At 47.1% G+C, this 26,920-nt stretch overlaps 1 protein-coding gene across 2 annotated transcripts in view; it reads left to right on the top strand.

Moving 5' to 3' along the window:
• Positions 1 to 191: 191 nt before the first annotated feature.
• Positions 192 to 26,920, top strand: part of kbtbd12 (kelch repeat and BTB (POZ) domain containing 12) — a 47,876-nt gene continuing 21,147 nt past the window's right edge. Inside the window, exons 1-3 of one of the 2 annotated variants that reach the window (XM_080186224.1) lie at positions 192 to 431; positions 7,714 to 8,914; positions 19,899 to 20,169. In XM_080186224.1, the coding sequence (XP_080042350.1) occupies positions 7,839 to 8,914; positions 19,899 to 20,169 (1,347 nt within the window). In that variant the 5' untranslated portion in view covers positions 192 to 431; positions 7,714 to 7,838. Of the gene's footprint in view, positions 432 to 606; positions 692 to 7,713; positions 8,915 to 19,898; positions 20,170 to 26,920 lie in introns of those variants that run through there. The other variant, XM_080186225.1, reaches the window with a different exon arrangement.

The raw sequence follows: 26,920 nt of genomic DNA, 5'->3' as shown, positions 1-26,920 counted from the left end.
AATTCTATGTTGGCTGAAACTACAACTACCATGATGCACCATATTTGGTGCATGACTTTGACTGCAATATAAACCAATGGGAAGATAGTAAGGCCAGATGACATCTCATAAGACCAATGGTAATGTGACAAAGGAGTTAAGTGACCAGTCTGTACCAGTCAACACCTCGTGGAGGTTGTTCCAAGCATAAAACAAGAAAAAGGCATGGCAGTTTTCAAGATTCAATTAGCTTTAATATCTCGTGTAAAGAATTAAAATTCTGAAGCATTTAGAGAAAAAATATTGTGAAGATAAGTAGCAACCTTCTGTCTCTCTGTCCTCAATAAATATACGAAACCTCCCCTCACACAGTGCCTGGAATAATTGTTTCAAATTGGACTTGTCCCCATTCCAGATGCCCTGTCAAGGGTATCAAGGGGATTGTGTTGGAGGTAAGTGGCTGTTACCTAAATCGAGTTAGTTACTGAAAGGCAAAGTGTTTTTTTAATAGCACTATGGAGATTTGCACTATAAATAAACTGTTATATTCCTTCCCGTGGAAGAGGTTGTCAGAAGTGGTGTTGATCTCGAGGGTCTATTTTTAATGCAAAGTCACCGAGGCATGTGGCACATGAGAACTGGCAAAACACAGACATACGTCTGCACTTTGACTCTTCAAGCAAGCTTCATGTTGGATATTCAAGGGGCTGAGGTACTGGTTTTAAACTGGGGCTAACTCAGAGTTAATAATAAATAGAAAAGGGTGGTGTGAACTGTATTCAATCTCCCAAAATTCTTCATGTAGCGAATTACCTTGTAAACTTGTGTTGACTTCTCGCAACATTAAAACTGACAGCTAATCCAAGCCAGGAACATCAAAGGACAGGTAGCAGGAGCTGGGGGAGATATTCAGCTGATTGTGTGAGCTGGAATTCACTGTCAGAAAGGTTGATGGAAGCAGGTAAATTCGTAACTTTCAAGCTGGAATTAACATAGAACACTACAGCGCAAACAGGCCCTTCGGCCTACAAGTTGCACCGATCACATCTACACCTGCCAAGCCATAGAACTATCTGTAACTCCCAATCCCATTAGATCCCATGTACTCATCCAGAAGCCTTTTAAAAGACCCCAGCGAGTTCGCCTCTACCACCACCGATTCCACTCACTCACCACCCTCTGAGTGAAAAACTTACCCCTAACATCTACTCTGTACCTACTCCCCAGCACCTTATACCTGTGTCCTCTCGTAGCGACCATTTCAACCCTGGGAAATAACCTCCGAGAATCCACCCTATCTATTCCTCTCAACATTTGATAAACCTCCATCAGATCGCCTCTCAACCTTCGTCTCTCCAGGGAGAAGAGTCCCAGCTCCCTCAACCTATCTTCATAAGGCATGCCTCCCAATCCAGGCAACATCCTTATAAATCTCCTCTGCACCCTCTCAATAGCTTCCACATCCTTCCTGTATTGAGGTGAACAGAACTGCGCACAGTACTAGTTAAATTAGTTTAATTAGTTAAATACTTGGAGAGGAAAGATACACAACCATGTATAAAGATCAGGAAGAATGTGTCAATAAAGCCAAGGGGACCATAAAGAAATGGCGAAATTTTATTCTGCATCATTGATACTGAGATGGGGGCGACGCGATGGCACAATAGTTAGGCTTGTACTCGTTAGAGTTTAGAAGAATGAGGGGAGATCTCATTGAGACGTATAAGATGATGAATGGGATGGATAGGATAGAGGTGGAGAGACTCTTCCCGCTCAGAAAGGATAGTAGGACTAGGGGGCACAGCCTCAAGATAAAAGGGGGGCGGTTTAGAACGGAGTTGAGGAGGAACTTCTTCACTCAAAGGGTGGTGAATCTCTGGAATTCTCTGCCCGTTGAAGTGGTGGAGGCTGCCTCGCTAAATATTTTTAAGATGCGGGTTGATGGGTTTTTGATAAGCGAGGGGATTAAGGGTTATGGGGAGAGGGCGGGAAAGTGGAACTGAGCCACGACAGATCAGCCATGATCTTATTGAATGGCGGGGCAGGCTCGAAGGGCTGGATGGCCTACTCCTGCTCCTATTTCTTATGTTCTTATGTTCTTATGTTAGCACCGGTGCCTCACAACACCAGGGACCCAGGCTCGATTCCAGCTTCGGGTCATTGTCTATGTGGAGTTTGCACTTTCTTGTATCTGCGTGAGTTTCCTCCGGGTGCTCTGGTTTCCTTCCACAGTCCAAAGATGTGCGGGTTAGGTTGATTGGCCATGCTAAATTGCTGCTACGTGTCAGGGAGATTACAGGCTAAATGTATGGGAATAGGGCCTGAGTGGGAATGTGGTCAGTGGAGACTCGATGAGCCAAATGGGGCCTCCTCCTGCACTGTAGGGATTCTATGATTCTATGATCCCTGATGCTGAGATGGGGGAGGTCCTGTGGCCCAGTGGTTAGTGTCCTTGCCTCTACATCAGAAGCTCTGTGTCCAAGTCCCACTGGCCATAGAAAGTGTGTTCATTATGTGGCAAATCAGGTTGATTATCATTCTCCTGATCTCCAACTGGGAGACAGTCCTGGTCTGCCATACTGCCAAAGACAACAGCAAACCACAGCAGCACTATGCCCAGCATAACCACAGACCAATCCAATGGAAGTCCATGGTTGCCAACACCCTCTTAGGGCACAGCACCTGAAGAAGAAGGAGGGTGCAGAGATAGAGTCATAGAATCATAGAGGTTTACAGCATGGAAACAAACCCTTCAGCCCAACTTGTCCATGCTGCCCTTTTTTTATAAACCCCTAAGCTAGTCCCAATTGCCCACATTTGGCCCATATCCCTCTATACCCACCTTACCCATGTAACTGTCTAAATGCTTTTTAAAAGACAAAATTGTACCCACCTATTCTACCTCTGGCAGCTTGTTCCAGACACTCACCACCCTCTGTGTGAAACAATTGCCCCTCTGGACCTTTTTGTGTCTCTCCCCTCTCACCTTAAACCTATTCCCTCTAGTTTTAGACTCCCCTACCTTTGGGAAAAGATATTGACTATCTAGCTGATCTATGCCCCTCACTATTTTGTAGACCTCTATAAGGTCACCCCACCGGAAGCCTCTTACGCTCCAGAGAAAAATGTTCCAATTTATCCAGCCTCTCCTTATAACTCAAACCAACAAGTCTTGTAGCATCCTAGTAAATCTCTTCTGCACTCTTTTTAGTTTAATAATACGCTTTCTATAACAGGGTGACCAGAACTGTACACAGTATTCCAAGTGTGGCCTTACCAATGTCTTGAACAACTTCAACAAGACGTCCCAAATTCTGTATTCAATGTTCTGAGGAATGAAACCAAGCATGCTGAATATCTTCTTCACCACTCTGTCCACTTTCAAGGAGCAATGAACATGTATCCCTAGATCTTTTTGTTCTGCAGCTATCCCCAAAACCCTCCCATTAACTGAATAAGTCCTGCCCTGGTTCAATCTACCAAAATGCATCACCTTGTATTTATCTAATTTAAACTCCGTCTGCCATTCGTCAGCCCACTGGCCCAATTGATCAAGATCCCGTTGCAATCCGAGATAACCTTCTTCCTTCTTTGCTATCCACTGTGCCACATATCTTGATGTCATCTGCAAATTTACTAACCATGCCTTCTATATTCTCATCCAAATCATTAATATAAAAGACAATTATATTTTCACACCAGTTCTTTACTTAATAACTAAGTTACTTGAAATTTTGTGACCTGTGACCTGGATGGAACTTTTAGTAAAAGCAGATTGTGGAATGTCAAGTAATTATGTCTGGATTTCTCTGGCTGACCTTGTCTCTGGGTTAGATTCTGGGCCTCGCTGCACTGAATGGAGCTTAGTGTCAAATTCTCCATTCTCGCTGGTAGCTGGTGTACGAGCCCAAAGAATTCCAGCTGAAATATATACAATTAAAGTCATGGGATTATCAAAGGTTTACAAAGTTCCTGTGCAACTTTAAACTTTAATAACTTTGGAAGCACAAAAAACGGAAACAAATTCCAGATGACTTATAAAAGCATCGTTCATACTCAACTTATGTAATGTTAGTAATGATGCTGAAATTGATTGAAAGGGGCTGACTGTCCAAGTAAACCAGATTGAATGATGTATCTCACAAACATTGGCCATTACTGGTTACCAGGCGGCACGGTGACACCGTAGTTAGCACTGCAGCCTCATAATGCCAGGGACCTGGGTTCGATTCCCGGCTTGGGTCACTGTCTGTGCGGAATCTGCATGTTCTCCCCATGTCTGTGTGGGGTTCCTCCAGGTGCTCCAGTTTCCTCCCACAGTCCAAAAGCTGTGCAGGTTAGGTGGATTCGCCATGCTAAATTGCACCTTAGCCCCAAGGTGATTTTGATTCAATTTATTTTTGTCACATGTATTCATAGAAACGCTACAGTGCAGAAGGAGGCCATTTGGTCCATCAAGTCTGCACTGACAACAATTCCCTCTCTCCCTACTGCCCCCCAGCCATACCAAGCTGTGATACAACTAGAAAGAATGCTTTCTATTGTTTCATCTGTAAATGTTAGTGTGAGTCATAGCTGACATGCCAAATTTCCTTAGTCTTCTGAGAAAGTAGAGGCGTTGGTGGGGCTTCCTTAACTATAGTGTCAGCATGGGGAGGACCAGGACAGGTTGTTGGTGATCTGGACACCTAAAAACTTGAAGCTCTTGACCCCATTGATGTCGACAGGGGCATGTTCTCCAATACGCTACCTGAAGTCGATGACAATCTCCTTCATTTTGTTGCCATTGAGGGAGAGATTCCTGTTGTCACACCAGTTCCCCAGATTCTCTACCTCATTTCTGTACTCTGTAGGTATGTAGGTTAGGGGGATTAGTGAAGAAAATACAGGGGGTTACGGGGATAGGACTTAGGTGGGATGCTCCGTTGGACAGTCAGTACAGACTCGATGGGCCGAATGGCATTCTTCTGCACTGTAAGGATTCTACAACCATTCTCTATGCTATAACAATAACTGTCACCCAAAAAATCTTTCATTAATTGTAAAGCCCATTGGGAAGTCCTGCGATCTTGAAAGGTGCTATATAAATGCAAATTATTTCTCTATTTGTGTATCTCTGCAAAAAAAGTTAACGATTTTTAAGATAACAAGAGGATGATGTGTTTCTTTGCTTAAGCTATCTCTTAATGTCCTTCTTGAAAGGTTCCAGGTGGGATTAACTGAATGCCGAGTGAACAGTGCGTTTATCCCCAAGCGCTCCTGAGAGTAAAATGTGTGTATTTTCCAGAAGTAGATTTTTATCAGTGTGATTGCAGCCAGCTTGCTTTGCAATCAGAGTAAGCTGTTCCTGAGAGCCGTCATGATTGGTGCCTATTGGATCCCAGTCTCCACCACCTCCACAGTGCAGTGTGACTGTGTGGAGCTGTTCCCAGACACTTGGTGATGTTTAAAAAGTTGCGTAAACATAATTTGTATTCCCCAGAGTGCGGAAGGTTGAGGGGGTGATATGATTGAGGCCATTAAAAAGGTAAGGTGATTACAAATCTGTCATCCTTAACACCAGTTGTGGGAAATCACTCGAATCTGTGGGTGATCTGAGGAGCATTTTTTTCACCAGAGTCAATGGTGGCAGGTATTTTAGTTTATTAATGTCACAAGTAGGCTTACATTCACACTGCATTGAAGTTACTGTGAAAATCTCCTAGTCTCCACACTCCAGCGCCTGTTCAGGTACACTGAGGGAGAATTTAGCATGGCCAATCCATCTAACCAGCACGTCTTTCGGACTGTACCAGGAAACCAGAGCATCCGCAGAAAACCCACACAAACTTGGGTCACTCCCCACAGACAATGACCCAAGCTGGGAATTGAACCCCAGTCCCTAGCACTGCGGGGCAGCAGTGCTAACCACTGTGCCACCATACTGCCCTCCAAGTGGTTCCAAGATGGTCGGATAACAAATATGTTTCAAGGATCTGCACTTGAAGTTCCATAACCTCTTGGGCCACAGTGACGAAGGGGCAAACCCCGAAAGCTTGTGACTTTACTATCAAATAAATTGGTTGGACTTAAACCTGGTGTTGTCAGACTTCTTACTGTGTTTGCCCCAGTCCAACGCTGGCATCTCCACATCATGACTCTTTCCTTCCAGCTAGCATGGACATGATGGGCCAAGTGGCCTCCTCTGTACCTTTAATTTTTCTTTATCTTTTCTATAAGTGACTGAATAATTGGGCAGATTTGAGTTGATCAGCGAAAGTAACGATGTTTTGATGAAGGGCAAGTCATGTCTGACTAATCAATTTGAATTGTTACATTTGTTGTCCGTCCCTAATTGCCCCGTGAGAAGGTGATGGTTAAAAAGCCTTTTTGAACCCCTGCAATATACGTGGTGTAGGTACACCCACAGTGCTGTTAGGGAGGGAGCTGTAGGATTTTGACCCAGTGACAGTGAAGGAACAGCGATACGTTTCCAAGTCAGGATGGTGAGTGACCTTGGTGGGAAACTTGCCGAAGGTGGAGTGTGAGCCCATGTGTCTGCTGCCCTTGTTGTTCATGGTTTGTTTTGATTCGGTTTGATTTGGTTTATTACTGTCACATGTATTGGGGTACAGTGAAAAGTATTGTTTCTTGCACACTGCACAGACTAAGCATACTGTTCATAGAGAAGGAAAGGAGAGAGTGCAGGATGTAGTGTTACAGTCATAGCGAGGGTGTAGAGAAAGATCAACTTAACGCGAGGCAGGTCCATTCAAAAGTCTGACAGCAGCAGGGAAGAAGCTGTTCTGGAGTCGGCTGGTGCTGGCCTTACTGGCCTTAATCTCACGAGGTCTAGTGTACAAAGTGGAGGAAGTGATGGCACAGTGTGGCAATAGTGTGTACCATCTACAAGATGCACAGCAGCAACCCTTTCAACAGCACCTTCCAAACCCTCCACCTCTACCACCTCGGAGGACAAGGGGCAACAGACACATGGGAACATTGCCATCAGCAAGTTTCCCTCCAAGTCACTCACCATCCCGACTTGGAAATATATCAGCCGTTCCTTCACAGTCACTGGGTCAAAATCCTGGAACTCCCTCCCTAACAGCACTGTGGGTGTACCTACACAATGTCACGATGCCGATGTTGGACTGGGGTAAACACAGTAAGAAGTCTCACAACACCAGGTTAAAGCCCAACAGGTTTATTTGATAGTAATCCCACAAGCTTTCAGAAACGCTGTTCCTTCGTCAGGTGTGTCCTGTGGGATTACTATCAAATAAACCTGTTGGACTTTAACCTGGTGTTGTGAGACTTCTTACTGGGTATATCTACACCACGTGGACTGCAGCAGGTTCAAGAAGGCAGCCCACCACCACCACCTTCTCAAGGGGCAATTAGGGATGGGTAACAAATGCTGACCTTAAATAGACGCTCACAGGACATAAAGAAGTGTTTCCGTTGGGTATAAGAGTTCAGCCCGCTTCAGAAGTCCTGGGCACCACATCTGAGAAAGGACACACTGACCTTGGAGGGGAAGCAGTGTAAATTCTCCTGAATTAAATTGGGGTTAAAAGGGTTAACTCATTAGGCCAGGTCATCTGGGGGTGAAGTCAGGAAATGGCAGAACATGCTTGAGGGGCTGAATGGCCTGATTCTGTTCCCATACAAGGATTTATTTCTTTTACAATATTAAGCTGTAGAACTGGTGACATTTCCGGTGGAGATTTATTTTATGTGTTCTGCTTACAGAGCGGAGAAAGCGGCCATCTCTTATCGTGGATTGCAGCAATTGACAATCTCAAGTGACCGTAAAGACAGCTTGAGATAACACAAAACCTTTTCGTTATTTCCTTGAAAGCAGTGGAAAATCACTGATGGCGGCCATGGATTGTGAGAACAACGTCAGAGTCAAACACAGCTTGAACTTGCTTCAGCAGATTAATAGGATGAAGGACTCGGATGAGTTGACCGATGTCGTGCTTGTGGCACAAGGGTCCAGGTTCCCGTGCCACCGGCTTATCCTGGCCACCTTCAGCCCTTACTTCCGGGCCATGTTCACCTGCGGCCTGGCAGAATGCAGCCAGAGAGAAGTCGCGTTACACGACGCGCAGTCCGAGAGCGTGGCAACCATCTTAAACTACATGTACCAGTCAGACCTGTGCCTCACCAACGCCAATGTCCAGGGAGTGGCCACCATGGCTTATTTCCTCCAGATGGAAGCCATTTTTAAGGCTTGCCAGAAGTACATGATGGATCACATGGACGCCTCAAACTGCCTCGGGATTTATTACTTTGCGAAGCAACTGGGGGCTGAAGATTTGGCCGATCAGGCGAGTAAGTACCTCCACCGGCACTTTGCGGAGGTCTGTTTGCACGAGGAGGTATTGGAGATCGAAGGGCACCAGTTACTGCCCCTGGTCTGCTCCGACGATCTCAATATTTCCCGTGAGGAGAGCATCTTGGATTTGGTGCTTCGCTGGGTGAATCACGACCAGATCTCACGGGCCGCTCACCTTTTGGAACTCATGAGGAAGGTCAGGTTGGAGCTGATCAGCCCCAGCTTCCTGAGGGAGTCCCTCAGAAGGAACATTGTCCTTCTGAGCAATGCGGAATGCTACAACATGGTCCAGGTAGCTGTGGAGACCATTGAGAAGTCCCAGCAACATCCGTCTCTCAGCTTACGTTACGGCATGGAGACCACAGACCTTCTCCTCTGCATTGGTAACAATGGTCACGGGATAAAGTCGAGACACAAGAGCTACACCGAAACCAGCTATTGTTACGCACCCACAACAAAAAAGTCTTGTTATATTGTGTCACCAAGATCTGGTGAAGCTTTGGGATATGTCTGCACTGGAGTTGTGACTGAAAATAATGACATTATTTTAACTGGCGAGGCCGGAGTGAATAGACTATCGAGGCAAAAGACAAACAACGTGGAGGTAGTGAGGTGGGTACATTGAGGGCATTTTATTTTCCGGGGGGCAGGGAGGGAAGAAAGGGGGAGGATAGCAACGCTCACTGTTAGCAAGAAACATTCCAGAGTGAAGACACGCCAGCTGATGGCCAGAATTTTACCATCCCGCCTGCCATGGGAATCAGAGCAGACCGTGGAAAGGTTCGTCAATCACAGGCGGGATTTTACGGTTTTGGGATGAGCGAGGCCGTAAAATCCTGCCCAATGAGACCCTCACCCCCTCTGCCTTCAGGTACCATATCCAGGCAAATATTATTGACGATGGACTTTCCATTGGATTGGTCCATGGTTGTAGAACATAGAACATAGAACACTACAGCACAAACAGGCCCTTCGGCCCACAAGTTGCACCGAACATGTCCACACCTACCAGGCCTATCTATAACTCTCAATCCCATTAAATCCCACTGTGTTTGGCAAAGAACTGCAGTGGTTTGCAATCTGCAGAGTAGCCGACCGGGAAACTCTCCCACCCTTCCTGCTGGCTATTCAGGTGTATCCCAAGGATTCAGAGGCTGATAACCAACTTGTTTCATCACGTTATGAATGAACGTTCCTCATCCAACGGAGGAACATGCATGCCTCATGCCGTTGGCCTATTGCGCCACACTACTTTCTCCTCCTTGTCTAGTTGTCTTCATACCAATGTTAGAATCACAATTGTGCAGAAGGAGGCCATTTGGCCCATCAAGCCTGCACCATCAATCCCACCCAAGCCCTAGCCGCTTAACCCCATTTCCCCCGACACTAATGGGCAATTTAACATGGCCAATCAACCTAATCCATATATCTTTGGAATGTGGGAGGAAATCGGAGCACCCGGAGGAAACCCACGCAGACACAGGGAGAACGTGCAAACTCCACACAGACAGTGACCCAAGCCGGGAATCGAACATATCATCCAAAGTAGCAATACAGATTAATAGAACTATTAAAAATGCAAAAGAAACATTAGGTCTTGTTCTTGAATGAATAAAATTTTAAGTAAAAGAGTTATGTGAAACTTCAATAGAATCTTGGCTAGACTTCACTCAGAATACAGTAAACAGCTCTGATCTCTTTATTACAAAAAGGATGCAGAGAATCAGAGCATCCTTGCAGTTCAGAAGGAGGCCATTTGGCCCATTGAATCTGAACTGACTGTCTGACAAAACATCTCAATGAGACCCATCCCCTCACCTTTCCCTGTATCCCCAAGCATTTATACAAAGAACAAAGAACAAAGAACAACCCAACACGGGAAACAGGCCCTTCGGCCCAACGAGCCCGCGCCGCCGCATCACCCTACACCTATTCTACCCTGCGTGTCTACGAATGGAACCCCTAACTTAGCCAGATTCAGGGGAGAATAGTGTTAATTTGGGAAACCAATCAGCCTAAGAGCACATCTTTGGGGTGTGGGAGGAAACCGGAGCGCCCGGAGGAGACCCACGCAACCACAGGGAGAATGCACAAACTCCCACAGACACAGGCCCAAATCCATGTATCTGCACAGCTAGCAGTGCTAGTCACCGAGCTGTTGCGGCGCCCGTCTACCGGTCCAGGATCAAGCACACACACCGACACTAGGCCACTCCTGGAACTTCCAAGAGCAGCCCACACATGACCCACCGTGTGCATGCCCCTCGTTTGACAACGAGGTGGACCTCCACCTGCGGAATAAAAAGACAAAAACGTTAACTGACAAGTCTGCATTTCCGGTGTCTCCCGAGGTTCTGACCTTATTTAATAGCCCCTACTATAACCCTCCATCCTCGTTTCACTCATGTGTCTGTCTAACTGAACCTTAAACGAGTCCAACGTTCCTGCCTCCACCACCCTACTCGGTAGCGCATTCCATACCCCCACAACTCTCTGCGTAAAGAACCTTCCTCTCACATCCAAATTATACCTCTCCCCCCTCACCCTTAAATCATGACCTCTCGTAGTTGTACCCAGTCTAGGGAGCAGTCTCTCACTATCGACTCTATCTATTCCCTTCAGTATCTTATATACCTCTATCATGTCCCCTCTCAACCTCCGTCTTTCCAAGGAGAAAAGTCCCAGTTTCTCCAACCTTTCCTCGTAACCCAGCCCCTCCATGCCAGGCAACATCCTGGTAAACCTCCTCTGAACCCTCTCCAGAGCCTCCACGTCCTTCCGGTAGTAAGGTGACCAGAACTGGACGCAGTACTCCAAATGTGGTCTAACCAACGTTCTGTACAACTGAAGCATTAGACGGCAGCTTTTATACTCTATACCCCTTCCTATAAAGGCTAGCATTCCATAAGCCTTCCTAACAACCTTCTCCATTTGTGCCGCAACCTTCATGGATTTGTGAACCTGCACTCCCAGGTCCCTCTGTATGTCTATACTCCTAATCGGTCTACCTTTTATCACATAGCTCCTCTCTGCATTATTCCTTCCAAAATGCATCACCTCGCATTTGTCAGGATTAAATTCCATCTGCCACCTATCTGCCCAATGCACCAACCTATCTATATCCTGTTGTATCACCTGACATTCTACTTCAGTACCCGCCAACCCTGCCATCTTGGTGTCATCTGCAAACTTGCTGATCACACCACCTACGCTCTCTTCCAAGTCATTTATGTATACTACAAAGAGGAGAGGTCCCAGTACCGAGCCCTGCGGCACACCACTGGTCACTGGCCTCCAGCCCGAAAAGGTCCCGTCCACAACTACCCTCTGTCTCCTATTGCCCAGCCAGTTCTCAATCCACCTAGCTACCTGACCTTGTATCCCATGCGCCTTTACCTTTTCTACCAGCCTACCATGAGGGACTTTGTCAAACGCCTTACTGAAATCCATATAGATGACATCAACGGCTCTCCCATCGTCAACCGTTTTTGTCACGTCCTCAAAGAATTCCACCAGGTTCGTAAGGCAAGACCTCCCCCTAACAAAGCCACGTTGCGTATCCCTAATCAGATCGCAACGCTCCAAATGCTCATACATCCTACCCCTAAGTATTTTTTCCATTAATTTCCCTACCACCGATGTCAAACTCACCGGTCTATAATTTCCAGGGTTATCCCTACTACCTTTTTTAAACAGCGGTACCACATTTGCTACCCTCCAGTCTTCTGGGACCTCACCTGTGTCCAAAGAAGAGACAAAGACTTGCGCCAGAGGCCCAGCAATTTCATCTTTCACCTCCCTAAGCAGCCTGGGATAAATACCATCAGGCCCCGGAGCTTTATCCGTCCTTACGCTACCTAAAAGCCCTAGCACTTCCTCCCTCGTAATAGATGTTTCCTGCCACTGATCCTCAGCTCCCTCCAAGAGACCGCACGATTCAGAACCCCTCTCCTTCGTGAATACCGACGCAAAGTATTCATTCAGGAGCTCCCCCATTCCCTCCGACTCAATACATAACTCCCCACTTTTGTCCCTAAGAGGACCAATTTTCCCTCTAACTATTCTCTTGCTCCTAATATAGGAATAAAATGCCTTTGGATTTTCCTTAATCCTACCAGCCAAAGCCATTTCATGCCCTCTCTTCGCCCTTCTAATTCCCCTTTTTAACTCCCTCCTATTCTCCCTATATTCCTCCAGCGCACTCTCCGTACCCAGTTGTTTCAACCTAACATACGCCTCCCTCTTCTTCCTGACCAAGTCTTTAATACCCCCTGTAATCCACAGCTCTCTAATCCTACCTTTCCCATCCTTCCGCTTAACCGGAACATACCTCCCCTGCAACCATTTCATTTTGCCCTTAAAAGCCTCCCACTTGCCAACCGTGGACTTGCCAGCTAACAGTCCCTCCCAATCAGTGTCCTGCAGCTCCCTCCTAATCCTGCTATAGCTCGCCTTTCCCCAGTTCAGCACACTCCCGTTCGGCCGGCACTCGTCCCTTTCCGTTTTTATCCTAAAGTAGACGGACTTGTGGTCACTGTTAGCCACATGTTCGCCTACCTCTACCTCAACCACCTGCCCTGGCTCATTACCCAACACTAAATCCAGTATAGCCCCTCCCCTAGTCGGGCTAGTTACATACTGCTCTAGAGACCCTTCCAAAACACATTTCACAAACTCCTCTCCCTCCGTACCCCCAGCTCTAGGCCCCCTCCAATTCACTCCAGGTAGATTAAAGTCCCCCACTACAACCACCCTATTCTTCCCACACCTATCCAAAATGCCCCTGCAAATGCCTTCCTCATTTATCCCGCGAATCCCTCTGTCCTACATAACCTGGGACAGTAACGGTCAATTTAGCACGGCCAATCCACCTAACCCGCACATCTTTGGCAATGTGGAAGGAAACCGGAGCACCCGGAGGATACCCACGCAGACACGGGGAGAACGTGCAAAGTCCACACAGACAGTGACCCGAGGCTGGATTCGAACCCGGGTCCTTGGCGCTGTGAGGCAGCAGCGCTAACCACCGTGCTATCGAGGTAGAGGAGAAAATGTAAAATAGCCCAGGACTGAGAGTATAACAATTAAGAAAGTGTGAACAGGGCGCTGGGGGAGGTGGGGATGGGGGGAAGGGGGTCTCCTTTCTCTAGAAAATAGAAGTCTGTGGGATAACCAGAAATGATCGCAGTCTAGAGGAAACAAAATTAGATAAATTTATGATTTTCCTTTCGTTAAATAAACTGCTGCAGTATTTGATGCACAAACACTACCTTCCAAATTTAATGAAAAAAAAACACCACACGGCGGAAATGTTACAGCGAGTCTAAAAATACAAAATAAAAACAGAAAGTGCTGGAAAACCTCAGCAAATCTGGCAGCATCTGTGGAGAGAAAGACAGTTTTTGCTTTGAACGCAACATGACACTCCTGCCAAAGCATGTATGTTGGACTCAAAACATTAACTCTGTCTCTAACTCTCAGCAGACGCTGCCAGACCTGCTGAGTTCTTTGAGCATTTTCTATTTTATTTCAGATTTCCAGCACCTGCAGTGTTTTGATATTTTCTCAGCCCAGGGACAGTGGTCTCTACGAATCCTGGGGGATTTTGACTTTTATTTTGTTCTTTTATTTATTCATTAATGGAACATGGGCGTCGCTGGCTGGCCAGCATTTATTGCCCATCCCTAGCTGTCCTTAAAGGACAGTTCAGAGTCAACCACATTGCAGTGGATCCAGGTAGTCCAGACCAAGTAAGGACGGCAGATTTCCTTCCCCCCCAATCCTTGTAACCCCACGCATTTACCATGGCTAATCCATCTCATCTGCACATCTTGGGACACTAAAGGTCAATTTAGCGTGGCCAATCTACCTAACCTACACATTTTTGGATTGTGGAAGGAAGCCAGAGCACCCAAGGAACCCACGCAGTCTTGGGGAGAATGTACAAACTCCACACAGTGACCCGAGGCCGGAATTGAACCTGGGTCCCTGCCGCTGTGAGGCAGCAGCGCTAATCACTGTGTCTATTCAGGAATATGTCCCATCAGAGATGGCAGTCCTGCTCCCTGCCACTGTGCAATTATTAATCCAGATCAGCAGGTGTCTGTTGCCGTTCACGAGGAATCTTTGGGGCTATGATTTGAAAGTGGCAGGGTTGTTTCCAGGAATTCCGGGAATCAGTGTTTGTAACCACCCAAGCTAAAAGGTTTGAAAGAAAGAAAGACTTTGCATTTATGTAGCACCGTCTACTCCTACCACACACATCACAAAGTGTTTTACAGCCAATGAAGTGCTTTTGAAATGTTGCATTACAGGAAAAGTGGCAGCCAAGTTACACACAATAAGATCCCACAAACTGCGATGTGATAATGACCAGATGATCTGTTTTTGTGGTGCTGATTGAGGGATAGAAACATAGAAGATAGGAGCAGGAGGAGCCTGCTCTGCCATTCATCACTATCATGGCTGATTGTCCAACTCAATAGCCTCATCCTGCTTTCTCCCCATAACCTTTGATCCCATTTGCCCCAAGTGCTATATCCAGCCGCCTCTCAGATACATTCAAGGTAAGCAACTCCCCTGCTCCTCTTCCAAACAACACCATGTGGGATCTTTTGCATCGACTTCAGAGAGCAGACTGGCCTTGGATTAACACCTCATCCAAAAGATGAGCTCCTTTGGCACTTCCTCAGTGCTGGCACGGAGAGTGCCAGCCTGGGCTTTTATGTTGAACTCCTGGAGCGGGATTTTAACCCACAATTTCTGAGTTCAAAAGCAAGAGTGCTGCCAACTGTGCTAAAACAGGATGTGTCGCTCGCTGTCGACCTTCCAGCTCAATCTGACTGGAACAGATACATGTTTACTTCACAAGAAGCAGAGATTTGCCTCTGACTCATGGGTTTGTTTCTTTCCCTCAGACATCTGACTTCTCATTCAGGGCTAAGTACCCTCTAATGACTTGCTTACGTGCGTTAATATGGGTTTTGGCTTCCACGCAAGATTCCTGAATCTACATTGTCCAATCCTCTTTCTAAATGTCAACTTGACTCAACAATAGCACTTGTGTCTCTGAGGCAGTACTTTGTGGTTTTTATAAGAGCATGAGAAACAGGAACAAGTTGGCCATCCAATCTGCTCCGCCAGTCAATGAGATCATGGCTGGTCTCATTGTAGCCTCATAGATACATAGAAGCAGAAACAGGCCATTTGCCCTCCACTATTTATTATGATCATGGCTGAGCATTGAATTCAATTTCCTGATCCCCTCCTTCCTCCCATTTCCCTTAATCCCTTTAGCCTCTAGAGCTATATCTAATTTCTTCTTGAAATCGGACGTTTTGGCCTCAACTACATTCTGTGGCAGTCAATTTCCACACGTTCACCACCCTCAGGGTGAAGAAATTTCTCCTCACCTCAGTTTTAAAAGGTTTACCCCCATATCCTCAAATTAGACCCCAATTCTGGACTCCCCCATCACTGGGATCAGGGGTTATGGGGAAAAGGCAGGAGAATGGGGATGAGAAAAACATCAACCATGAATTGAATGGCGAAGCAGACCCAATGGGCCAAGTGGCCGAATCCTGCTCCTATCTCTTGTGGTCTTATCCTCAAACTATGACCCCCCCAGTTCTGGACTCCCCCACCATCGGAAACATTCGAAAAACTGCAGCAGGCGACGGTGCAGAGGGACCTCGGGGTCCTTGTGCATGAGTCGCAAAAACCCAGCCTGCAGGTGCAGCAGGTGGTCAGGAAGGCGAATGGGATGCTGGCTTCATAGCGAGGGGGATTGAATATAAAAGTAGGGAGGTCTTGCTGCAGCTGTATAGGGCACTGGTGAGGCCGCAGCTGGAGTACTGTGTGCAGTTTTGGTCACTGCACTTACGCAAGGATATTTTGGCCTTGGAGGGAGTGCAGAGGAGGTTTACTAGGCTGATACCGGAGTTGAGGGGGTTGACCTATGAGGAGAGGCTGAATAAACTAGGCTTGTACTCGTTAGAGTTTAGAAGAATGAGGGGAGATCTCATTGAGACGTATAAGATGATGAATGGGATGGATAGGATAGAGGTGGAGAGACTCTTCCCGCTCAGAAAGGACAGTAGGACTAAGGGGCACAGCCTCAAGATAAAGGGGGGGGGCAGTTTAGAATGGAGTTGAGGAGGAACTTCTTCACTCAAAGGGTGGTGAATCTTTGGAATTCTCTGCCCGTTGAAGTGGTGGAGGCTGCCTCGCTAAATATTTTCAAGAAGCGGGTTGATGGGTTTTTGATAAGCGAGGGGATTAAGGGTTATGGGGAGAGGGCGGGAATGTGGAACTGAGCCACGACAGATCAGCCATGATCTTATTGAATGGCGGGGCAGGCTCGAGGGGCTAGATGGCCTACTCCTGCTCCTATTTCTTATTCTTTCTAAATCTACCCTGTCTATCCCTGTTAGAATTTCCATGAAATCCCCTCTCACTCTTCTAAACTCCAGTGAATATAATCCTAACTAACTAGTCTTGCCTCATATGACAGACCTGCCTTCCTAGGAATCAGCCTGATAAACCTTTGCTCTACTCCCTCTATAGCAAGGGCATCCTTCCTCAGCTCAATTCCACTTTTCATAGAATCATAGAAACCTTACAGTACAGAATGGCCCATCAGGTCTGTACTGACCACAATCCCACCCAGGCCCTACCCCCATATCCCTACATATTTACCCACTAATCCCTCTAACCTACACATCTCAGGACACATAGAACATAAGAACATAAGAAATAGGAGCAGGAATAGGCCATCTAGCCCTTGAGCCTGCTCCACCATTCAATAAGATCATGGCTGATCTGAACAGAGAACAGTACAGGCCCTTCAGCCCTCAATGTTGTGCCGAGCTATGTCCAAACCCGAGATCAAGCTATCCCATTCCCTATCATTCTGGTGTGCTCCACGTGCCTATCCAATAACCACTTGAAAGTTCCTAAAGTGCCCGACTCCAGTATCACAGCAGGCAGTGCATTCCACACCCCAACCACTCTCTGAGTAAAGAACCTACCTCGGACATCTCTCCTATACCTCCCACCGTGAACCTTATATTTATGCCCCTAGTAACAGCTACATCCTTCTGAGCAAATAGTCTCTTCACATCCGTTCTATCAATCCCCCTCAAAAGACACTAAGGGCAATTTTTTTTAGCATGGCCAATCAACCTAACCCGCACATCTTTAGACTGTGGGAGGAAACCGGAGCACTTGGAGAAAATCCACGCACACATGAGGAGAACATGCGAACTCCACACAGACAGTGACCCAAGCTGGGAATTGAACCCAGGTCCCTGGAGCTGTGAAGCAGCAGTGCTAACCACTGTGCTACCGTGCCGCCCAAAACGTTTGGGCCAATGGGGACAGCTCTTTTCTTGTCTACCTTATCCAATCCTGTCATAATCTTGTACACCGCCATCAAATCTCCCCTCAATCTCCTCCACTTCAAGGTGAACCAGCCAGCTTCTGCAACCCAACCTTGTTGCTAAACATCCTCACCCCTGGGACCAGTCTGGTAAATCCCCTGTCTAGGATTCTTGCATCTTCCTGAGATGTGATGCCCAGAACTGCGTGCAAGACTCTGTGGCCTAACTAAAGCGCAGAGAGGAGGCAGTGTCTTCCCCTTCAGGTTCATGAAGGGGGAGACAGTGTGACCAATAATTTTCCTAAATTTTACTCTTCCTTTATACACCTTCTTCTTGTTCTTGTGAGGAAATGCCTGAGCCTCTTCTCAAAACTTGGCCCTCCAAGGTGAGATGATGGTCTAGTGGGATTATCACCAGGCTATTAATGCAGAAACTCAGCTAATGTTCTGGGGACCTGGGTTCGAATCCTGCCATGGTGGCTGGTGGAATTGAAATTTTTTTAAAATCTGGAAGTCAGAATCTACTGATTCCTGTGTCTGCTCAGTTTTGTTATGCATGGTTGCACTGTGGTTAGCACTGCTGTCTCACAGCGCCCTGGATCTGGGCTCAAATCCCACTTGGGTCACTGTCTGTGTGGAGTTTGCACGTTCTCCAGTGTCTGTGTGGGTTTCCTCCGGGTGCTCCAGTTTCCTCCCACCATCTGAAAGATGTGCTGGTTAGGTGCATTGGCCGTGCTAAATTCTCCCTCAGTGTACCCAAACAGGCTAGAGTGTGGCAATTAGGGGATTTTCACAGTAACTTCATTGCAGTGTTAACGTAAGCCCACTTGTGACTAATAAATAAACTTTAACTTTATGTAATCCTATTTTCATTTCTCCCATTGCTCCCACATCTGCTGTGTGTTACAGAGACCAGAAAATTGCCCTGTATTCTGAGTGTGGTACGAAAAAAGGTTCTATTGACTTTTTGAGGTCAAACATAACTTTGTGGCACAGTGGTTAGCATTGCTGCCTCACAGCGCCTGGGACCTGGGTTTGATTCCTGGCTTGGGTCACTGTCTGTCTGGAGTTTGCACGTTCTCCCTGTGTCTGCGTGGGTTTCTTCCAGGTGTTCCAGTTTTCGCCTACAGTCTGAAAGATGTGCTGGTTAGGTGCACTGACCCAAACAGATGCCAGTGTGTGGCCTCTAGGGGGATTTCACAGTAACTTCATTGCGGTGTTAATGTAAGCCTTACTTGTGACTAGTAAATAAAGTTTACTTTCTCTACTTCTGAATTTGCTTCCTCTAGAAGTGAACCCCAATGCTTTGTTTGCTTTCTTAATGCCTAAATCCCTCTCCATCTCTACCCCATTTGGGATCTCCTTATTCCTTCCAGCAAAGCATACCACCTTAGTCAGATCGATATCTCTGAATGTTGTTCAGGTACCAGAACAGAAACTCAAAAATATGCCATGAAGGCCAACTAGGCTCAAACAGCTTTTCTACTTTGGCATTAGTGTGAGGATAGGTATGATTCTATTGACACAATAGGGAACTTTTATCAAAACAAAAGTACAATTTAACTATAATGAGTGAATTAGCTTAACTTTTATCAGTTGAAATACCTGAACATAACAAGATACAATTCTTAACTGCTCACCTATCTCTACTAGTTCCAATTTTAGCAATAATCCTCTTATTGGTTTAAACTCCTCTTCAAAACCAGCTAGCAAACAACACAGGCTTGAGTGTCTTTACTTGTTAAAGTCCTGGAACTTTTGAACACTTCTGGAGAAAGAGGGAGAGAGAGAGACAAAGAGACACCTGTCTTCGGACACTCAAACAGCAGCCTCCAGAGAGAGAGAGAGACAGAGACAGAGGCACCTCTTGTTCCTTTCAGAATCAGGCTGAAAGAGCTTGTTTTCCTTGTAAGCTTAGTTACTCCTGTTAGCACATACCCTTGTCTCTTATCAATCAACCTAATTAAACCCTATTCTGAACCTCCAGGGGAAAAAACCAAAAATAAACAAAAATGCATTAATTCAGATTAAAACAAACACCCTATTATCTCAAACCAATATTGCTCCTGCATTCTCAGCAGGGAGCTGCCTGGTTTGCAGACAAACTGGCACCATGTAAACCAGAGCTGAATTTGAAACATACCCCTCACTAAAAACATGATACAAATATATTTGTTAAAGGCACAGTATCATCACAATTATTCCTTCAATTTTAAGGTACCATGTTCGAGGGAATCAGCACTGGGAGAAGCTTTGCTCTGCTCCTTTCCGAGAGCTGTACACTGCGGGAACAGCTCACGGTAACCTGTACCTCATTGGAGGCCAGATGAAGCTGAAGGGTAAATACATGATCACAAACTGCGTGGACAAGTACACCCTGGAGACGGGGCAGTGGAGGAGTGTGGCGCCATTGCCTTTGCCTCTGGCATGTCACGCCGCAGTCACAATCAGCAACCAAATCTACGTGCTGGGTGGCTGGACACCGCAGGTTAGGATGCTTGTAGAATGCTGCCGGCTGCTATAGCATGCAAACGTTCTAACCATCGCGAAGACGCAGTTCCTTCTCAGTTCCAACGCTCTGGGGGTATTTGGAATGAGCTTTGTACTGACAGTGTTTCATATTGAAAGAAAAAGCTAATGTCCGCAGTTTGCCATCAAGCCACTTGGGCCAGATGGTTCAATCCTTGTCCATACTGAGGAGACTTATCCTGACCGAGGCAGCACTGGGTGAGTGATACAGATAACCCCCCTGTCCCCGGGCTAAGAAGATGACAATTTGAACAGAGCCGAGTGTTCCATATTCTAGCCGCTCTCTGAATGAAAAGTTTTTTTTTGAATTCAGTGACCTTCCTGTACAAGGTTGGTGTCATAGTCATAGAGTTTTACGGCAGAGAAAGGGCGGCACAGTACCACAGTGGGTTAGCACTGCTGCTTCACCGCTCCAGGGTCCTGGGTTCGATTCCTGGCTCGGGTCACTGAATGTGTGGAGTTTGCACATTCTCCTCGTGTCAGCGTGGATTTCCTCCGGGTACATAGAACATAGAACATAGAACATAGAACATTACAGCGCAGAACAGGCCCTTCGGCCCACGATGTTGCGCCGACCAGTTACAAAAACAATGACCCACTAGCCTATACCAATCCCTTTTCGTCCATAAACCTATCCAGAGATCTCTTAAACGCCCCCAAACTAGACGCATCTACAACTGCAGCAGGCAGGGCATTCCAATCCCTCACCACCCGCTGGGTAAAGAACCTACCCCTGACATCCGTCCTGTAGCTACCCCCCCTTAATTTAAAGTCATGCCCCCTCGTGCTAGCTTTCTCCATCCGAGGAAAAAGGCTATCACTATCCACCCTATCTAAACCTCTAATCATCTTATATGTTTCAATAAGATCCCCTCTTAGCCGCCTTCTTCCCAACGAAAACAACCCTAGATCCCTCAGTCTCTCCTCATAGGACCTCCCCACCATACCAGGCAACATCCTAGTAAACCTCCTCTGCACCCTCTCCAACGCCTCCACATCCTTCTTGTAATGCGGGGACCAGAACTGCACACAGTACTCCAAGTGCGGCCGCACTAGAGTAGTGTACAGTTGCAACATTACACTGCGACTCCTAAATTCAATCCCCCTACCAATAAACGCCAAGACACCGTACGCCTTCTTGACAACCTTATCTACTTGATTCCCAACTTTCAGGGATCTATGTACACACACACCTAGATCCCTCTGTTCATCCACACTATTCAAAGTCCTCCCGTTAGCCCTATACTCGACACATCTGTTGCTCCTACCAAAGTGAATTACCTCACACTTCTCCGCATTAAATTCCATCCGCCACCTCTCGGCCCAGCTCTGCAACCTATCTAAGTCTCCCTGCAGACTATGACACCCTTCCTCACAATCTACCACACCTCCAACTTTGGTGTCATCAGCAAATTTACTAATCCACCCAACTATACCCTCATCCAGATCATTAATAAAAATTACAAACAACAGTGGCCCCAAAACAGATCCCTGAGGCACACCACTCGTAACTGCACTCTGGTACTCTGGTTTCCTCCCACAGTCCAAAGATGTGCGGGTTAGGTTGATTGGCTGCGCTAAGAAATTGCCCCTTCGTGTCCAGGGATGCATAGGTTAGAACATAAGAACATAAGAAATAGGAGCAGGAGTAGGCCATCTAGCCCTTCGAGCCTGCCCCGCCATTCAATAAGATCATGGCTGATCTGTCGTGGCTCAGTTCCACATTCCCGCCCTCTCCCCATAACCCTTAATCCCCTCTCTTATGAAAAACCCATCAACCCGCGTCTTAAAAATATTTAGCGAGGCAGCCTCCACCACTTCAACGGGCAGAGAATTCCAGAGATTCGCCACCCTTTGAGTGAAGAAGTTCCTCCTCAACTCTGTTCTAAACTGCCCCCCCCCCTTTATCTTGAGGCTGTGCCCCCTAGTCCTACTGTCTTTTTTGAGCGGGAAGAGTCTCTCCACCTCTATCCTATCCATCCCATTCATCATCTTATACGTCTCAATGAGATCTCCCCTCATTCTTCTAAACTCTAACGAGTACAAGCCTAGTTTATTCAGCCTCTCCTCATAGCTCAATCCCCTCAACTCCGGTATCAGCCTAGTAAACCTCCTCTGCACTCCCTCCAGGGCCAAAATATCCTTGTGCAGGTGCGGCGCCCAAAACTGCACACAGTACTCCAGCTGCGGCCTCACCAATGCCCTATACAGCTGCAGCAAGACCTCCCTACTTTTATATTCAATCCCCCTCGCTATGAAGGCCAGCATCCCATTCGCCTTCCTGACCACCTGCTGCACCTGCAAGCTGGGTTTTTGCGACTCATGCACAAGGACCCCGAGGTCCCTCTGCACCGTCGCCTGCTGCAGTTTTTCGCCACGTAAGTAATAGTCCTTCCTACCATTCTTCCTACCAAAGTGGACCACCTCACACTTGCCAACATTAAATTCCATTTGCCATTTCCTGGCCCATTCGCCCAGCCTATCTAGATCCTTCTGCAGACTCTCCACACCCTCCGCACAATTTGCCGTTCCCCCAATCTTGGTGTCATCAGCAAATTTCGACACCCTGCACTCGGTTCCCTCCTCCAGATCATCTATATAAATGGTAAATAGCTGAGGCCCCAGCACCGACCCCTGGGGCACCCCACTAGTCACCATCCGCCAATCCGAATAGCACCCATTGACCCCCACTCTCTGCCTCCTATTTGACAACCAATCCTCTATCCACGCTAACACCCTACCCCCAACTCCATGTCCTCTGACCTTCTGCAATAACCTCTTGTGAGGTACCTTGTCAAACGCCTTCTGAAAATCATTCATCATCTTATACGTCTCAATGAGATCTCCCCTCATTCTTCTAAACTCTAACGAGTACAAGCCTAGTTTATTCAGCCTCTCCTCATAGGTCAACCCCCTCAACTCCGGTATCAGCCTAGTAAACCTCCTCTGCACTCCCTCCAAGGCCAAAATATCCTCGCCCAAAACTCCACACAGTACTCCAGCTGCGGCCTCACTAATGCCCTATACAGCCGCAGGAAGACCTCCCTACTTTTATATTCAATCCCCCTCGCTATGAAGGCCAGCATCCCATTTGCCTTCCTGACCACCTGCTGCACCTGCAAGCTGGGTTTTTGCGACTCATGCACAAGGACCCCGAGGTCCCTCTGCACCGTCGCCTGCTGCAGTTTTTCGCCACGTAAGTAATAATCCTTCCTACCATTATTCCTACCAAAGTGGACCACCTCGCACTTGCCAACATTAAATTCCATTTGTCAGTTCCTGGCCCATTCGCCCAGCCTATCTAGATCCTTCTGCAGACTCTCCACACCCTCCGCGCAATTTGCCGTTCCACCAATCTTGGTGTCATCAGCAAATTTCGACACCATACACTCGGTTCCCTCCTCCAGATCATCTATATAAATGGTAAATAGCTGAGGCCCCAGCACCGACCCCTGGGGCACTCCACTAGTCACCATCCGCCAATCCGAATAACACCCATTGACCCCCACTCTCTGCCTCCTATTTGACAACCAATCCTCTATCCACGCTAACACCCTACCCCCCTACCCCCAACTCCATGTCCCCTGACCTTCCGCAATCACCTCTTGTGAGGTACCTTGTCAAACGCCTTCTGAAAATCAAGGAAGACCACATCCACCGGCTCTCCTCTATCCACCGCCCTAGACACATCCTCATAGAACTCCAGTAAATTTGTCAGACACGACTTCCCCTTAACGAAACCGTGCTGCGTCTGCTCTATCAAGCAATTCCTCTCAAGATGCCTCGCTATTTCCTCCTTGACGATGGATTCTAACATTTTACCTAGAACAGACGTTAAACTAACCGGCCTATAATTCCCTGCCTTTTGCCTGGCACCCTTCTTAAACAACGGCGTAACATTAGCCGTTTTCCAATCTTCCGGCACTTTCCCGGAATCCAGCGACGTTTGGAAAATAACCACCAAGGCATCCACTATCACCGCTGCCATTTCTTTCAGTTAGAGGGATTAGTAGGTGATATGTAAGGATATGGGGGTAGGGCCCGGGTGGGATTGTGTTCGGTGCAGACTCGATGGGTTGAAGGGCCTCTTTCTGCACTGTAGGGTTCTATGGTTCTAGAAAGAGGCCCTTCAACCCATTATGTCTGCACTAGCCATCAAGCATCTATCTACCTTAATCCCATTTTCCAGCACTTTGTCCATAGCCTTACATGCTTTGGCATTTCAAGTGCTCCTCTAAATGCTTCTTAAATGTTGTGGGGCTTCCCGTCTCTCTCACCCTTTCAGGCAGTGAGTTCCAGATCCCCACCACCCTCTGAGTGAAAAAGCTTTTCCCCAAATCCCCTCTAAATCTCTGCTCCCTGGTTACTGATCCCTCTACTAAGGTGAAGAGCTTCTTCCTATCTACCCTCTCTGCGTCCCTCATAATTTTGTACCCCTCAATCAGGTCCCCCCTCAGCTTTCTCTGCTCTGAGGAGAACAACCCCAGCCTCTCTTCATAGCTGAGACACTCCAGCCCAGGCAACATCCTGGTGAATCTCCTCTGCACCCCCTCCAGTGCAATCACACCCTTCCTATAGAGTGGCGACCAGAACTGCACACGGTGCTCTAGCTGTGGCCTATCCAGCGTTTTGTGGCTCTATTATAACCTCCCTGCTCTTATAGCCTCTGCCTCAGTTCATTAAGGCAAGTATCAACATGCCTTCTTAGTCATAAATAAAAACAAGTTACTGCGGATGCTGGAATCTGAAACCAAAAGAGAAAATGCTGGAAAACCTTGGCAAGTCTGGCAGCAACTGTAAGGAGAGAAAAGAGCTGATGTTTCGAGACCAGATGACCCTTTGTCAAAGCTCTTTTCTCTCCTTACAGACAAACATTGGCATAGACTGGTGTGGGGCTTCGTTCTGTGCTGGATATTCTACATAGTTCTTTGATTTGATTTGATTTATTATTGTCACACGGATTAACATACAGTGAAAAATATTGTTTCTTGCGCGCCGTGCAGACAAAACTAGAGAAGGAACAGACAGAGTGCAGAACGTGGTGTTAAGTCTTAGCTAGGGTTAGAGAAAGATCAACTTGATGCAAGGTAGGTTCATTCAAAAGTCTGACAGCAGCAGGGAAAAAGCCATGGTATGTGACCTCAGACTTTTGTATCCTTTTCCCAACAGAAGAAGGTGGAAGAGAGAATGTCCAGGGTGCGTGGGGTCATTAATTATACTGGCTGTTTTGCCAAGCCAACGGGAAGTAGTTCAATGATTAAGGTGGGAGATATCCATGGAATTTTACTCCAGCAGCAGCCGGGTTGCTTAGGTACTGGAAAAATCGGACAATACACCAGAAATTCAATGATTAACTAACGACCTTCCTTGTATTTGAATATCGTTGGACAAACCAGATGTGTTCTCTGGAAGACTCTGCATTGATTCTGACTGTTGCGAACACTGCCCCTGTTATACTGCAAAACCAGGACAAAAGAAAGCGAGAAAAATAGTTAATCTTATTTCATTCATAGACAGCTGTGGCTAGTTATATAAATCCATTTCCAATTCCCTTTCCGCACCTAATGGTGCACTAAGGCAGACTTTTGTCTGTTTCCATAGCTAATAATTCCACTGATGTGCAGGTTAGGTGGATTGGCCGTACTAAATTGCCCTTAGTGTCCCAAAATGTGTGGATCAGATGGATTAACCATGGTAAACGTGTGGGGTTACGGGGATAGCGTGCGGTGGAGGGCTTGGGTAAGATACTCTCTCAGAGTTGGTGCAGACTCGATGGGCTGACTGGCCTCTTCTGCACTGTAGGGAATCTATGATTCCATAATCCATAGCTAGTAATTCCAGGAACGGGTCAGCTAGTTTGTTACCAGGGGTTTATATCTTGAAGGATGTCTCTCCACACCAAGTGTTGATGACCAGGAGTCTCTCCCACTCTTACCACCAGCCATTGGTGTGTTTGGAAGGATTTTGCAGGTTGACACTCAACCTATTTGGCCGCATTATGAAGGCACCTTCCTCAGCCATCAAGTTCTGGGGCAGGAATCGAACCTGGAGCTCCGGGCTCAGAGGCAGGGACGCTATCCACTGCTCCACAAGATCTCCATTTAGTTATAAACACAACTCTTATAGGAAGAGGAAGAGCCTGGAGTCTGTAATAGAGCATCGATAACTCTTCCAACTTCTCCGAGGGGCAGTGATTAGTCACAGAAACATCCTCCAGCCTCAGCGGCAGGGATGTCTTCTCCACCTCCAGCCTGTGAGAATACAATCTGAACCAACACAGCGATAAATGATGAGTGAATAACTGCTGGAGAAGCTTGGGCACGATGGCATCCCCCAGTGCCCTCCTCGCTTGAGTGACTGTGGGGGTGATAGCGTCAGCATCACTGTCAGTCTGAACAGCAGTATCCCAGGCCTCTGGGATTTGGAGGGATGAGAATGCCATCTGCTCCCTGATACCTTTCCAAACAGAGGAACAGAGTCTCAGCACGCCTCAAAGACACCTTTAATTTGCAACAGCCGAGATCACAAATATTTGGCTCTTTCGCGTGGCACAGTTGGGTTAGTGCTGCTGCCTTGCGGTGCTAGGGTTCAATTCCCACCTTGGGTCACTGTCTGTGTGGAGTTTGCACGTTCTCCCCGTGTCTGCGTGGGTTTCCTCCGGTTTCCTCCCACACTCCAAAGAGTTGGATAGACTGGCCACAGGATTATGA

Source organism: Carcharhinus amblyrhynchos, chromosome 3 (assembly GCF_965287045.1).
Source record: "Carcharhinus amblyrhynchos chromosome 3, sCarAmb.v2.hapA, whole genome shotgun sequence".
Classification (NCBI taxonomy): Eukaryota; Metazoa; Chordata; class Chondrichthyes; order Carcharhiniformes; family Carcharhinidae; genus Carcharhinus; species Carcharhinus amblyrhynchos.
This window is presented reverse-complemented; position numbering and strand designations above follow the sequence as displayed.